At 48.4% G+C, this 13,880-nt stretch overlaps 1 protein-coding gene across 5 annotated transcripts in view; it reads right to left on the reverse strand.

Moving 5' to 3' along the window:
• SAMD4A (sterile alpha motif domain containing 4A) overlaps positions 1-13,880 on the reverse strand; it is a 227,224-nt gene that overhangs the window by 23,780 nt on the left and 189,564 nt on the right. For all 5 annotated transcript variants that reach the window (XM_006064865.4, XM_006064864.4, XM_025295490.3 and 2 more), the window contains 3 exons: positions 7,820-8,153; positions 5,499-5,584; positions 117-235 (listed from right to left, as the gene is read on the reverse strand). In XM_006064865.4, coding sequence (XP_006064927.1) covers positions 117-235; positions 5,499-5,584; positions 7,820-8,153 — 539 coding nt within the window. The remainder of the gene's footprint in view (positions 1-116; positions 236-5,498; positions 5,585-7,819; positions 8,154-13,880) is intronic.

The raw sequence follows: 13,880 nt of genomic DNA on the forward strand, positions 1-13,880 counted from the left end.
AGAGGACACTCTAAGAAATAAGGAATGATGCCCTGTGTAGTCTTGACCCTGGAACCCATGCAGACAGTTAGGACCTGGAACCACCATGCATTACAAAGACTGAAATCCCAACATACTTTCTTTGCTGTCGATATCCTGATATGTCTAGAAGGGTTTTCCGAGGGAAAGACCGAAAGAGCTTCTGCACCTGCTGTTTCCATGACAACAATCTTTTTTTCTGTGTCTCTGTAAATGCCTGCAAAAACAAACAGGACTTTTTAATGGGTGACGCAACCTGGCATTAGAGGGAGAAACATGCAATTAATAGGGGAAATATTGGAGTCCTATGGTTGCCTTTTCTTCACCTTGTTTCCAACCTGGTCCAAATTTCATTTGAGCCTCCTGTACTGAAAATTCAAGTTATTTGACATTGGAGGTGCCTGGTAAGGTACATGCATTAAGTTTTTGGCAATCCTTGATTTTGGTTGCATTTCTGGCAGATCCCTACCCTCCTTCCTCTTTCCCCTGACTCCACTCTGGACTCTATTTATTAACCAAGAATGAATTGCAAAATTGATTGTTGACTACTCTGGCTTTTGCAGGCCCCCTGCATTTTCATAATCAATGGAAATGCTAAACCACTCCAAAAATCAATCTTTTTGATGGTCTGTGCTCACCCTGGAGTGGTCTTCAGGGCTTCAGAACACAGAGTATACACTGTACGTGTTAGGACACTGCTGAGAAATCTCCAGTTATGAGCCCCATGTGCTACACAACCCCAGTGCACCAATGATAACCTAAATTTTGTCTAAGGCTTAGGAAAATGGATAGATCTGATGTCTTCTCAAGTCTTTTCTGGTTTGGGGAGGTTTCGTCTACTGCCCCATACATAACACTCTCCCATCAATATCATGTGTCCTTCTGTGTACAGCTGTGTACTCAGCGCAGCCCAGGGAAGGACTTCACGGGGCTGTAAGTCCTCAAGGCAGGGACTCTCAAATTCAGGATGTATTAGGATCCCCCCAAGGAGACTGTTAAAATCTAGATTTTGGACCAACTCCCACACACCAGAGCCTGGTTTCATAGATCTCGAGAGGAGTCTAGGGGGTTTGTGTATGCAGCAAGTGCCCGGGGAATTCTGCTGCAGGTAGGTCATGGCCATGTAATATTCTAGATTGGTGAGGATCACACACACGATATAGGAACTCCCTGTTACGTGTGTAGAACTGTGGGCCATGTGCTGTCATAAGTCCACCAGATCTGACTAATGAGCAATAACAGTGATGGAGATACCATACCCAAGTAGTTTTGTCAATAAAGCATGAAATAAATACTTTTGAAGTAGCAGTAAATGATTACTCAAAGTAATAATAAACTACATGCCTGTTTCCCATAAAGGAAGCAGATTCCTTAAACAGAGAGAAAAGAATGACAGCTTAATGTTCTTCTACCGACATTTAATCTTTAAGGACCCGAACACAAGAGAGCTATGTGAACAAAAGCAAAAAGACGTTAATCATATTATGGAAAAAGTACTGACGACTTGCAAACCCCTTCCTCCCAGGTGACCGTGGCCAGATGCCATTGAGGACAGTCATCAAGGAGGGCTTCCCCACCAGACGTTCAGTGCCCCATTAGAGAAGAAGGTGCTGATATCCCTTAAGGTGCATGGTGAATGGTCTCAGGGCTAAAAGGTGAGGCTGTGGTTCTCCTCTATGGTCCCTCTCATTTGCTGATGATACTAGGTGAATGTCCAGCTATACATGAGTATCTCCAAAAACTGCAAAAGGCAAGCATTTCTGCTAGACTGATAAAGGGATGGGTAGATTCTGCTTTTGACTAGCTTAGTCAGCCAAGTGTTGAGCAACGACACAAGATGCCGGCATGCAGGTCAAGATGACCTGGGGAGCAGAGTCCAGCTCAGTGGTCAGTGGAAGGCTCTGGATGCAAATGGACAGGGCTCAAATCTCTGCACATCTTTATGCAGGTTCCTCCACCTGAGACTCAGCTACTTTAACTCAGGACAGTGATACCTTATCAAAGGGATGCTGTAAGGATTCAAATTAATTCACACACGGAGGGCACTTAGAATACTCACACCACACCTAGCTCTTCCTTGTGGCGCACGTGGCACTGCCCACAGACGCCCTCCCCAGGTTTCTCGGCTGCATGGACTAGCCCTTTGGTGGTGGCACATGAAGGTCTATCTCATTTGGTATTCAACCATCACTTTTAACACCAACAAAAGACTTCAAGGTCTCCAAACCACAATATTGAGCGGGTCTGGAGCCAGCCTGAGCTTCTAAGTGACAAAGGAGTAAAGGGGTCCCTTTACAGATGTGCATTCAAAGTGCTGCCAGGGACACTGGTTCATACGTGACATTTCCCACGGTGACAAAGAACACCCAAGAAGATGGAAATGTTTACGCCTCCTCAAAGAGGTCAGGTCATCCACTCAGCACCAGGATATCAGACTCATAGTAATTGGGACTGCAGATAGGAGTGGGCCCCTTAGCAGTGCTGAGTGTATGGCTGTTCTCAGTCCTGGAAGACACTGCTGGGAGGCTCGAAGTGGAGCTAGACTATGGCTGGCAAGGAGTGATTTCTGAAAGCTGGTTCCTGTGCATACCTGCAAATAGCACTCCACTGTGGCAGCTCTGCTATCGGCTGGGAGGCCAATACCTCACCCCAGCCCGCTCCAGGCTGGCAGAGCTTCTTTGGGGCTGGAAGGGAAGGAAGATTCCACTCTCCCGAATGCCCACACACAGCCAGTCAGCCACTTCTGAGTCCTCTGCCCCTGTCAGGCCGTGACTCAGACGTCTGTGTGGAGACAGATGAGTCCTACAGCTCCCGTGGCTGGATAACAAGGCTCATGAAGGGGACAAGGGCTCATCTTCAGGGAACCGTCGGTCTAAGACGGTGAGGAGCCAAGAAGCCTAGGCTTGTAATGCAGGAGATGAAGTGATGGACTTCAGAAATAAGATTCAGAACTTTCTTGGCCTTCCTTTTACTGTTCTAAGGAGTGGCTCCTTTGTCCTTGGGGAGGAAGGAAGGTGTCTTGGCTTGGTCAGCACCCTCCCTTCCAGCAGCTGAAGAACAGCTCGATCAGGCTGTGAAAGGAGCCCTGTCTCCCGGAGCCCAAGGGAGTCTTCAGCGAGAATGGAGGCTGGGCCTGGACAGGGCCTCCCGGGGTGGGGTGTGCTCTGTACACACAGAATACCCCCAGGCTGTGGAAAATTATTCAAACGCCTTTCCTCTTCCTCAAACTCAACTAATAAAAAGCCTCGGACATTTTCCCCTCCCAAAGCAGTGCGCAGGCGCCTTCATTCTGACACGAATGCAGGCGAGCAGAGTGGGCATGAGTTCTTTCTGTCCCGTGATTCCCGTCAGCGAGGCCCCTCCGCGGCAGTCAGGAGACAGGAGCCCACACAGTGCCACGGAAAGGAGAGCCAGGGTGCAGAGGGAGCATGCACAATGGCAGGAAAGTGAGCAGCGCCAGACCACAACATGGGCAATGCGGACCAACGAGGACCCCTGCACACCGCCCAGCAGAGGCAGCTGGAGGACTCGTTATTTTGTCTCCTGTGCTCAGCAGACTGGAGATGAGGTGGAAGGTAACTTGTCCTTCACTTTCTCGCAGGCTCAATGCTGAGCATGGGTGTGGGAGCGGAAGCAGGGTTCCGGTCTGCTTTTTCAGAAGCTTAAACGCCTGGTGATTGGTAGCCCCCTAAGCCCACCCCAAGTGCCCTCCTCCCCTCCAGGTGCTGCTCCATCCACCTGGACCCCTCTCTGTTCTGCCTCCTCGCGGAACAAGTCTCTCCCACTAAGGCTCTGTTTGTCTTTCAGGTCTAGTTTGGAGGCAGTCCCTCTGGCCTCTAGATAGGTGCCCACCACACCTCCTGGGCTCCAGCCCCACACCGGTGGCCTTATGGTCACACTTGTGATGACCTGTTTTCCTTTTGTCTCACCCACTCTCCTCCTACTAGAAGCCCACCAGCCAGGGGCAAGACCTAGGTGCTTTATGAATACCTACAGAATGAATGAACTCTAAAATCCATCTCCTGTTCTGGCCTTCCGTCTTTCTATTGCTTTTTGCTGGCCCAGATGAGAGCTGTGTCAGGACTGGACACTAAAAAGGGTGAGTGGGAGTTCACAGTGCCATGAGAGGAAATCGCAAAAATGTGGGTTTCAGGGATGGGGAGGAGGGCCTGGGATGGAAATCCAGTGGGAGACCGCACACCTGCGTGTGAGGGGCAGGTGGAGTCACAGCACAGAAGGGCCGAGGGTGCAGAAAACCAAACAAGCCGCCAGCAGCAGATGGCCTGTGGGCAGCTGGAATGTGGGAAGTGTGTCTCCCTTCCCCGGGGCCCACTGGACTCCTGGGGTTCCAGCTACCAGCGTGGCAAAGCCCAGGGGACTTGGAGGCCTTTACCATCTTATTTTCACATCAAAGTCCCACAAAAGGATCTCAGTGGCCTAGGTTTATCCAGTCCTAAGTTTCCTAAAACCATGACCCTGTCTGTGTAATTCTCTCAGGGGAGGGGCACCCAAGAAGCCACTGGGATCCTGGGTCTGAGGCACAACTGCCTGTCCCCCCATGTCCCTCGGGACAGCCCTGGCCAGGACCTGCCTCGCTCCATCAGAGTCGCTCCATCATTGTCCCGAGAGCCTGGGAGGCATAGCACCAGCCTGACCTTTGTGAAAAGGACAGAGATTGTCATACTGAGTGAAGTAAGTCCGACAGAGAAAGACAATCATCATATGATATCGTTTATATGTAGAATCTTAAAAAATAGTACAAAGCAACTTATTTTTACAAAAGAGAAATAGAGTCACAGATGTAATAAACAAACTTACGGTTACCAAGGGGAAAAGGTGAGGAATATATATGTCAGTGGGACTGACATACACACACTACTATAAGTAAAATAGATAACTAATAAAGACCTACTGTACAGCACAGGGAACTCTACTCAATACTCTGTAATGGCCTATATGGGAAAAGAATCTGAAAAAGAGAGGATAGATGTATATGTAGAACTGATTCACTTTGCTGGATAGCAGAAACTAAAACTACATTGTAAATCAACTACAACCCAATACAATTAAAAAAAAAATTCCTATAAGAATCAGAAATCAAAACACAGCAGAAAGCCCTCAAACCATACCCAACACACACACAGACACACATTATTTGTTCTGAACACTCTCCCCTTTCTCCCTGCTTGGTCCACCCCAGGCTCTGTCCCTCAGGGAGGCCTCCGGAGTCAGAAGCTTCTCTCAGGCACTTGCCTCCACGTCAGAGCTCAGTCTAGGTGGATCTCTGGACACCAGAGGAACACACAAGCTGCGTTTAGGTTTGAAGTCACCACAGCTGAGTTCTGCTCGAGCTATTATTAATTACTGTCTACTCCTCAAAGATGAGATGTCAGAGACCCAAATGATCACCTCACAGAATCTCTGAGAACTACTTCAAAGGAAGGAGAAAAAGCTGTTTCATGAAACCTGTCACTACTTACCTCATGGATTAGACATTTGTCTATGAGCTGTAAATAGGAACTTATATTTTCCTCATCGGGTCTGGAGACCAAGAGTTGTGTGCACACTGGGAATTAAAAAAAAAAAAAAAGGATGAATTAGAAAAATGCACATCCATTCTAACCCCTGAGGTCTGCCTCCGATTTCCTTTCAGGACCAATATTTTGAGAGGTATGTGTGACTGTGGCTTTACGTCAGCTTCACAAAAAAGGCCAGGAGGCTCCTCGTTCCACTGAAGTCAAAGGCTTGGTCACCACAGGAGCCCTTGCCTCCAGAAGCCCCTTTGGTTAATTCCACACATACCATTCTATATTAAGCCTTCTGCAACCCGGCCCGAGACAGACACTCTGGAAGAAGAAGAACGCAGCAGCGTCCCAAGCCCTGTCTTTGAAAGAGCGTCCTTTGAGAGGGAGTTCAAAGCCCCTAAAGACCATCAGCCCTCCTCAGAGCAGGCACCATCATTTTATGAATGAGCCGCACATCTCATTTGGAGGAGTGAGGCTGGCGCACCTTGTAGGATGTGAGGTGTGTGGGCATGCACATGAGTAAGGAGCCTGCTACTCATTCACGGGAGGGTGATTTTCTCAAAGTGATACCCACACATTTATATATACACAGGTCCACCTACACACCCAAGTTCAGAGACAGAGCACAACACACACCCACTGGGCAGCTCACGGCCACGCTAGTGCAATTCACTCTATTCCCATCCGAAAGAGCCTGCTGTTCTGCTTTTGATGGGAATGTTTAGAAGGACAGGTGGAGGTGGTTGGACAAAGACATCAGTTAGGAGTAAAAATGCCTTGCTCTCAAGATCAAGCTTAAAACCTGGGCACCATGATTCTTTCTCTCCCTCATCCCACATACCTGATCTGCCACAGAATCCCATTTATACCATGTCTTGGCACATAGGTTTTTCAGTATAACACTGTGGGTAATAACAAAACATGGAAACTACCTCTATATCCACTAATTGGGGCCCTGTCAAATTATGGTTTATGCATATGGGGGAACAGTATGCAGCCTTTAAAAAAGAATGAGATGGTACTTTTGTATTGATAGGAATATTGAAAGCATATAATGTAAAAAAAAAAGCTGTAGAGAAATATATAAACAAGACCTGTTTGTGTGTAAAAAGGATGCTCATGTGCTTTTATATAATTACAGTGTTTCTGAAGGGATATTCTGAAATGTTTATAGCAGTTACCTCTGGGGAGGAATATGGTAGGGCCAAGGGTAGAGGTGGGGGCTATTTTCACCTTTCATCATTTTTCATTTAGCTTTGATTTTTATGTTGAGTGTGACTTGAATTCATAATTTATTTGAAAGTAGTTAAATTTTAAAAAGCAGCCATGCCACAGGAATGCAGAGCCCACATGGATCGTGTCATGGGTAAGGGGGTGAAGTACAACATTCTCAGGTAACCAGCCCACCTGTACCTCCAGCAGGGGGTCATCTACTCTAATCCACACAGCAAGGAGCCCCTTGGGGTTAGGGGAGACAGAGAAAGTGAATGGGGTGGGGGGGACCCATGCTGACCATGAAGCAGGTGGCATTTCAGCTCCAAAGGATGCTACAAGTCACCTCCTCTGAACCAGAATTCTACAGATCTCAGTCTTTCTAAGAACACGAATCACCAGGAATCTCTCACTGTACCTATGTAAGACTCAGGTGTTCCCTTTCTTTTGGTTAGAACTCAGTTCTTTGAAATGGTCTGAAATATTGGACAATAGAAAACACACTGGTCCCCCTTCCCAGAGGAAAAGTACTGGCATTCACTACATTTTTAAAATAATCAAGAGCTCTTGAGAAACACCTGATCAAGCACAGATTAGTGTTGGACATGGTAAAGGATACGTGCATAAGGGTCTGGCTCAGGGCAGTCACGGGTAGAAGGGGTGCTGTCAGCCAGGGACCATGTGTGAATTCTGTGCTGCCCTACAGACACAGGCAGCGTGGCCATGGTACCTTGGGTGGCCTGTAGGAAGCCTGCCTTTAGCTTGAGAGTCCAAAGGCCCAGTGAATGGTCCACCAGGAGGGCCCTGTGGGCCCTGGTCTGAGGGAAGGGGAAAGATGGGAGCTAGGGTGAAGGCAGAGGCCTTGACGGGGTGGTTTGTCCGAGAGCTTGGAATCCAGATCCAAATACCTTTCCCCTCTAGGCTGCACTTTCTGCATCTGTAGAATGGGCTAATAACATGGATTCTGGCAGTTCACCCCACACCCAGGGGAAGCCCATGGGAATGGGTAGCTCTGGTCAGGGGTGTTGAGAAGAGAAAAGGGCAGGTGGGAAAATTGGGCTTACCTTTCCCCATGACACGTGTGAACTGCCCGGGGAGATCCCCCTCCGGCAGGGGGGTGACAGCCAGCTCCCCGTCACAGCTGCTCAGCTGGTGTGGCTGGAGCCCGCCACTTGCCCCAGCCGAAGTGGTGGCCGTGGCTCCCGCGGCCGTGGCACTGTCTTTGCAGTCCGGGCTCTGGCTGTCGGGGCCCATCAGCGAAGGCGGGTGCGGGGCCTGGGGCTCCCGGCGGCGAGCCTCTGGGGTGGTGCTCGGTGAGCTGTACGCCTTGATGGGGGTCAGGATCATCTGGTGCAGCTCCTGGAGCGGGAGGCGCAGGTTGCCCCCCTCAATGATGTCCTAGAGGGTCAAAGGGAGAAGACCTCTGTTAGGGTCAGGAACTGGGATGATCCACCTCCATGCCTCCCCTGCCTCTGCCTGGAGCTATTCCCAGATGGGGCTCATGTCTGCTGACACTTTCATTAGAACATTCTTTGGAAGATGGGACAGTTTACAATGTAATCATTCTGGGGACTTCCTCGGTGGTCCAGTGGTTAAGAATCTGCCTTGCAATGCGGGGGACATGGGTTTGATCCCTGGTCCAGAGCTAAGATTCCACGTGCCACAGAGCAACTAAGCTCATTTGGCACAACTACTGAGCCTGCGAGCCACAGCTACAGAGTACATGTGCCAAAATGAAAGACCCTGCATAACGCAACAAAGATCCCAAGCATCGCAACTAAGACCTGATGCAGCCAAATAAATAAATGTTAAAAATTAAATCATCAATATTAGCCCAGGTAGAAAACTTTAAAAATACATACATGTATAATGAGGAAATAGAATCACTTTAAAATCCCACTAAGATGCTGACTAAAATGATTTCGGTGTATTTCCTTCCCTGGCATCCTCTGTGCCTTTCCTTAAAGTGCATTTGATATAGTTTACGTCACACACTTTAGAAGCTACACAACAAAGTTATACAGGGCCACATGTTTCCTGTCGTATGATTTGTTTTAGATGAAGGAACCTGCTCATTCACACTTTCATCCATCCCATGACAGAGGCAACACAGGCGTGGTTAGAAGCACCAATGCTAAGACAGATGCTTGGGTCTGATACAGCTGTGTGCCCTTGGGTAAATGACTTCTCTGTGCCTCAGTTTCCCTGTGTATAAGATGAAGATTACTATAGTACCTGCCTCATTGGTGGTTGCGATGAGGTTAATATTTGTAAAGCTACAGGTTCCTATGTTATGTGATTCTTTGTTAAATTTATTTTATTATTATTATTTTTTAATATAAATTTTTAAATTTTAATTGGAGGCTAATAAAATCGCTGCAGATGGTGATTGCAGCCATGAAATTAAAAGATGCTTACTCCTTGGAAGGAAAGTTATGACCAACCTAGACAGCATATTGAAAAGCAGAGACATTACTTTGCCAACAAAGGTCTGTCTAGTCAAGGCTATGGTTTTTCCTGTGGTCATGTATGGATGTGAGAGTTGGAAGAAGAAGAAAAGCTGAAGAAAGCTGAGTGCCGAAGAATTGATGCTTTTGAACTGTGGTGTTGGAGAAGACTCTTGAGAGTCCCTTGGACTGCAAGGAGATCCAACCAGTCCATCCTAAAGGAGATTAGTCCTGGGTGTTCATTGGAAGGACTGATGCTGAAGCGGAAACTCCAATACTTTGGCCACCTCATGCAAAGAGTTGACTCACTGGAAAAGACCCTGACGCTGGGAGGGATTGGGGGCAGGAGGAGAAGGGGACGACAGAGGATGAGATGGCTGGATGGCATCACTGACTCGATGGACATAACTCTGAGTGAACTCCGGGAGTTGGTGATGGACAGGGAGGCCTGGCATGCTGTGATTCATGGGGTTGCGAAGAGTTGGACACGACTGAGTGACTGAACTGAACTGAATTGAACTGAATTACTTTACAATGTTGTATTGGTTTTGCCATACATTGACATAAATCCGCCACGGGTATACATGTGTTCCCCATCCTGAACCCCCCTCCCACCTCCCTCCCCATACCATCCCTCTGGGTCATCCCAGTGCACCAGCCCTGAGCATCCTGTATCATGCATCGAACCTGGACTGGCGATTCATTTCACATATGATAATATACATGTTTTGGGTGCTCTGACCTGCTGTGCACTGAGCTAGATGGTGTGGGGGATGGGGATATGGTGGGAAAGCTGTTAAGGTTCCCTCGGGGAGTTTACATCCTACCAGGACATGAATATTCATCATGCTGGAGACTGAGAAGCAGGGCAGGGGTTCCTGGGAAAGAGTGCTCCAGGCAGAGGGCACAGCGGGGGCAAAGGCACTGAGGTCGGAGCCTGGAGCATGTGAGAAACAGCACGGAGGCCTGAGCTGGAGCAGAGAGGAGGAGGGGTGGGGTGGGACGTGAAGTCCAAGGAGCCACAGGGCCTGAGTGGAGAGGAGTCAAGTCAGCAGGCTGGGGCAGGGATGCAAGAATGTCTTCTACATGAGATGAGAAGTCAGGGAAGGTTCTGAGCAGGGGAGTGATGTGTTTCAGAAGGATCATTCTAGAGAAAAATAAGTATTTTACACAAACATATATATATATACTATAGAGGCAGACCTTGGAGATATTGCAAGTTTGGTTCCAGATCACTACATAGAGTATCACTCATTTTTTTTGGTTTCCCGGTGCCTATAAAAGTTATGTTTACACTACACTATACAGTCTATTAGGCTTCCCAGGTGGTGCTAGTGATAAAGAACCCACCTGACAATGCAGGAGACTTAAGAGTCCCAGGTTCAACCCCTGGGTCAGGAAGATCCCCTGGAGCAGGGCATGGCAATCCACTCCAGTATTCTTGCCTGGAGAATCCCATGGACAGAGGAGCCTGACGGGCTACAGTCCATAGTGTCGCAAAGAGTCGGACACGACTGAAGCAACTTAGCACACAGCACATATAGTCTATTAAGTGTGTCACAGCGTTATGTCTAAAAGAACCAATGTCCATACCTTAATTAAAAAATGTTTCATTGCTAAATAGTGCTAGCCATGATCTGAGTCTTCAACGAGTTATAATCTTTTCACAATAGTAACATCAAATATCACTAATCACAGATCACTATACCAAATATCATAATAATGAGAATGTTTGAAATATGATGAGAATTACCAAAACGTGACAAAGACACATGAAGTGAGCAAACGCTGTTTGGAAAATGGGGCCAAAAGGCTTGTTAAACTCAGGGCTGCCACAAACCTTTGATTTGTTAAAAAAAAAAAAAGGCAGTATGTGTGAAGTGTAATAAAATGAGGTATGCCTATAATGTATATAATTGTATGTAATATATCCATGACTTTATATAATGAAATTGAATCCTTCTACACATACAGTTTGATATCCTGGGTGTTATTTATTAGAAAAAGCAGTGAAAGTTGATTCTGATGGACATCTATCTGTCAGATGCTCACAGAGGCGCAGAACAGGCTCAGATGCTTGGGGATGGTGGTCAGGAGCTGGGGGTCTCCCTGGTGTAGGGGGTGTGCCCTGCTCTCTGCCACAGTGCTGCCCAGTGATTATGCAGCAAACCTCTCCCTAGGACCCAGGAAGGACCTTGACAATCAGGGCCCTGATTACTAATGAAGTATTTAATCTTCTGAGAGCCCAGAATAGCAAGAACATAATTTTAAAAGCCTGAAGCATGAGTACCAGCCCGTTCCTGGGATCCTCTCTTATCAAGAAAAATTGCTCGATGATGTCAAGCAACACAAGCTGATGGGACACGATCATTTCTGCACCCAGATCTCCCATCAATCAGTTAGAAAGAGGAAATCTGAGGACGCAGGCCTGTTTCAATTCTGGGCACCAAAACACCGACAGCCCGCCCGGTTGCTGGCGGGAACTTGCTTTGTGTGGGGGGGTTGGAAGCAGAGCCTGAATTGTGCCTCGGCCTAGTTGGCACCCCAGGATTCCGAGGGAACTGAAATGCTAAGTAGCCACCAGAATTGTCTCAAACCTGTCCAGGGCCACTCTCCAGTCTATTTTAGGGGAGAGAATCCATTTTCCTTTTAAAGAAGTGGACTTTGCAGAGCCTACACCCTTCCTTCTCAACCTGGCAGAAAGGGGCATGGTAAGACCTGCCTGCAGCCTGTGCCCGCAAGCTCAATGCCTGAGTCAGGATGCTCCTGGTCAGTCCCAGTTTTCCTGACGCTGGGCTGGACTGGCCCTTTGCAGAGTCTGATGCTGTCACATGACTGGTCCCTTGACTTCTGACATGGTATCAGGGCAGGACCCATAGAGGCAAGCTAGCCAACCTAGGCCAAGAGAGCCCCTGCTGCCTTTTCTGATCAAACTACATGCCAACCAGACAAGCCCTGCCTCGAGGTTCTCCAGTTCCTGCCAGCACCTGGGGGGTGGGGGGTTCTGACCTCCTTGTCTAGCCCTGACTGAGGAGGGGAAGGGAAATGAGAGGGAGGGGGTAAGGCTGCCCCTTGGGAGGGGGCTGGGCAGACAGAGCTGGCAGGCTCCTCTGGGTGATCACATGCACCCCTGTTGTGCCATCCCATGTGGCAGTACCACTGAGAAGAGCAAATGTGTGCCTGTGACTCAACTGCTACCAACCTCGCCTGCTCTCGACACGTGGTGTGAAGGCTTCTGCAGTTACTCAGTGATGGGGGCGGAGATCTGGGTTCTGCTAAGAGCTGAACTCCTTCAAACCGGGCATGTATACTTGTTCCAAGTTCAAATCTTATGTGATGCTACTGGGGACACCCACACCGAAAAGGAAACCCATAAACATAGTGAATAATGTCGGATACTTTCTGAAAATATCACAATCAGGAATCATGCTTAGCTTGGTCTTTTGCTTTGACCTAAAGCCACTGTCTCAGAGACAACCCCTGGCTTATGACCAGTAGGCAGTAGCTCTGTTGATGCCAGCCTCCGGGGGGCGCACTATGACCATCAGGTTGCATTTCTGACTCTTAAGAGTGAATTCGGGAACTTGAGGGCCCAGGCAGAGAAGGAATCTAGCTCAATCCAGTGCCCTCGACTGGCTGAGGGACCGAACTCCCATGTTGACAAAAACAGGAGATCAACCCAAGTCTCTATGGATCCTTTGTATCATAAGTATAACCCTGCGTTAGGAACTCAGAGAGGCAAACATGAGCACAAAGCAGCACAGCTGCCCTTTAACTACTGTGCAGAAGAGAGGTGAGAGCAGAGTGGGAAGGCTGGACCCTCCTACAATGCAGTCGGTCAGGCAGATGCAGCTTGGGGCCGACAAGGAGGAAGGTGCTCCATCCTGACTGTCCCAGGCTTCCTGGCCTGGCTTTCTTAGGTCTTGGAGGAGGACTGGTTCAGAGCCTCTCTCAGGGCTTGTAACAGCCACAGGGTGCAAATCATCTGGAAAATGGCAGCTGGTGGCATCCCCAGCATTTATGCAGCATCCCATTGCCCCATCCTTCTCTCTGTGAGACGGACTGGACCCTTCACCCAGCAGACAGCACTCCTGCGTCTACTTAACTCCATCCTCTCTATGGGCTGGGTGCTGTCAGACACTGGGGGTCTAAAAAGGACAACAGAATTCTCACCCTAAGATGCTTATGGCTCCCGGGATGGACCCATGCATTGTGAGGATGCTGCTAGGATGGGGGCGGCGGGGGTGGCGGGAACACAGAGGTGTGTGTGTGTCTCCTTTCTCCAAGCCAGGTTCCCAAGCTCAGAGAATGGTCAGTTTCACAGTTTGGGAGTCAACTGAAAAAAGACAGTAAATAAAAGCACATGGATGTGAGAGTTGGAGTATAAAGAAAGCTGAGTGCTGAAGAACTGATGCTTTTGAACTGTGGTGTTGGAGAAGACTCTTGAGAGTCCCTTGGACAGCAAGGAGATTAAACCAGTCCATCCTAAAGGAAATCAGTCCTGAATATTCATTGGAAGGACTGATGCTGAAGCTGAAGCTCCAATACTTTGGATACCTGATGCAAAGAGCTGACTCATTTGAAAAGACCCCGATGCTGGGAAAGATTGAAGGCGAGAAGAGAAGGGGACAACAGAGGATGAGATGGTTGGATGGCATCACCAACTCAATGGACATGA

This window comes from Bubalus bubalis, chromosome 11 (genome assembly GCF_019923935.1).
Source record: "Bubalus bubalis isolate 160015118507 breed Murrah chromosome 11, NDDB_SH_1, whole genome shotgun sequence".
NCBI lineage: Eukaryota > Metazoa > Chordata > Mammalia > Artiodactyla > Bovidae > Bubalus > Bubalus bubalis.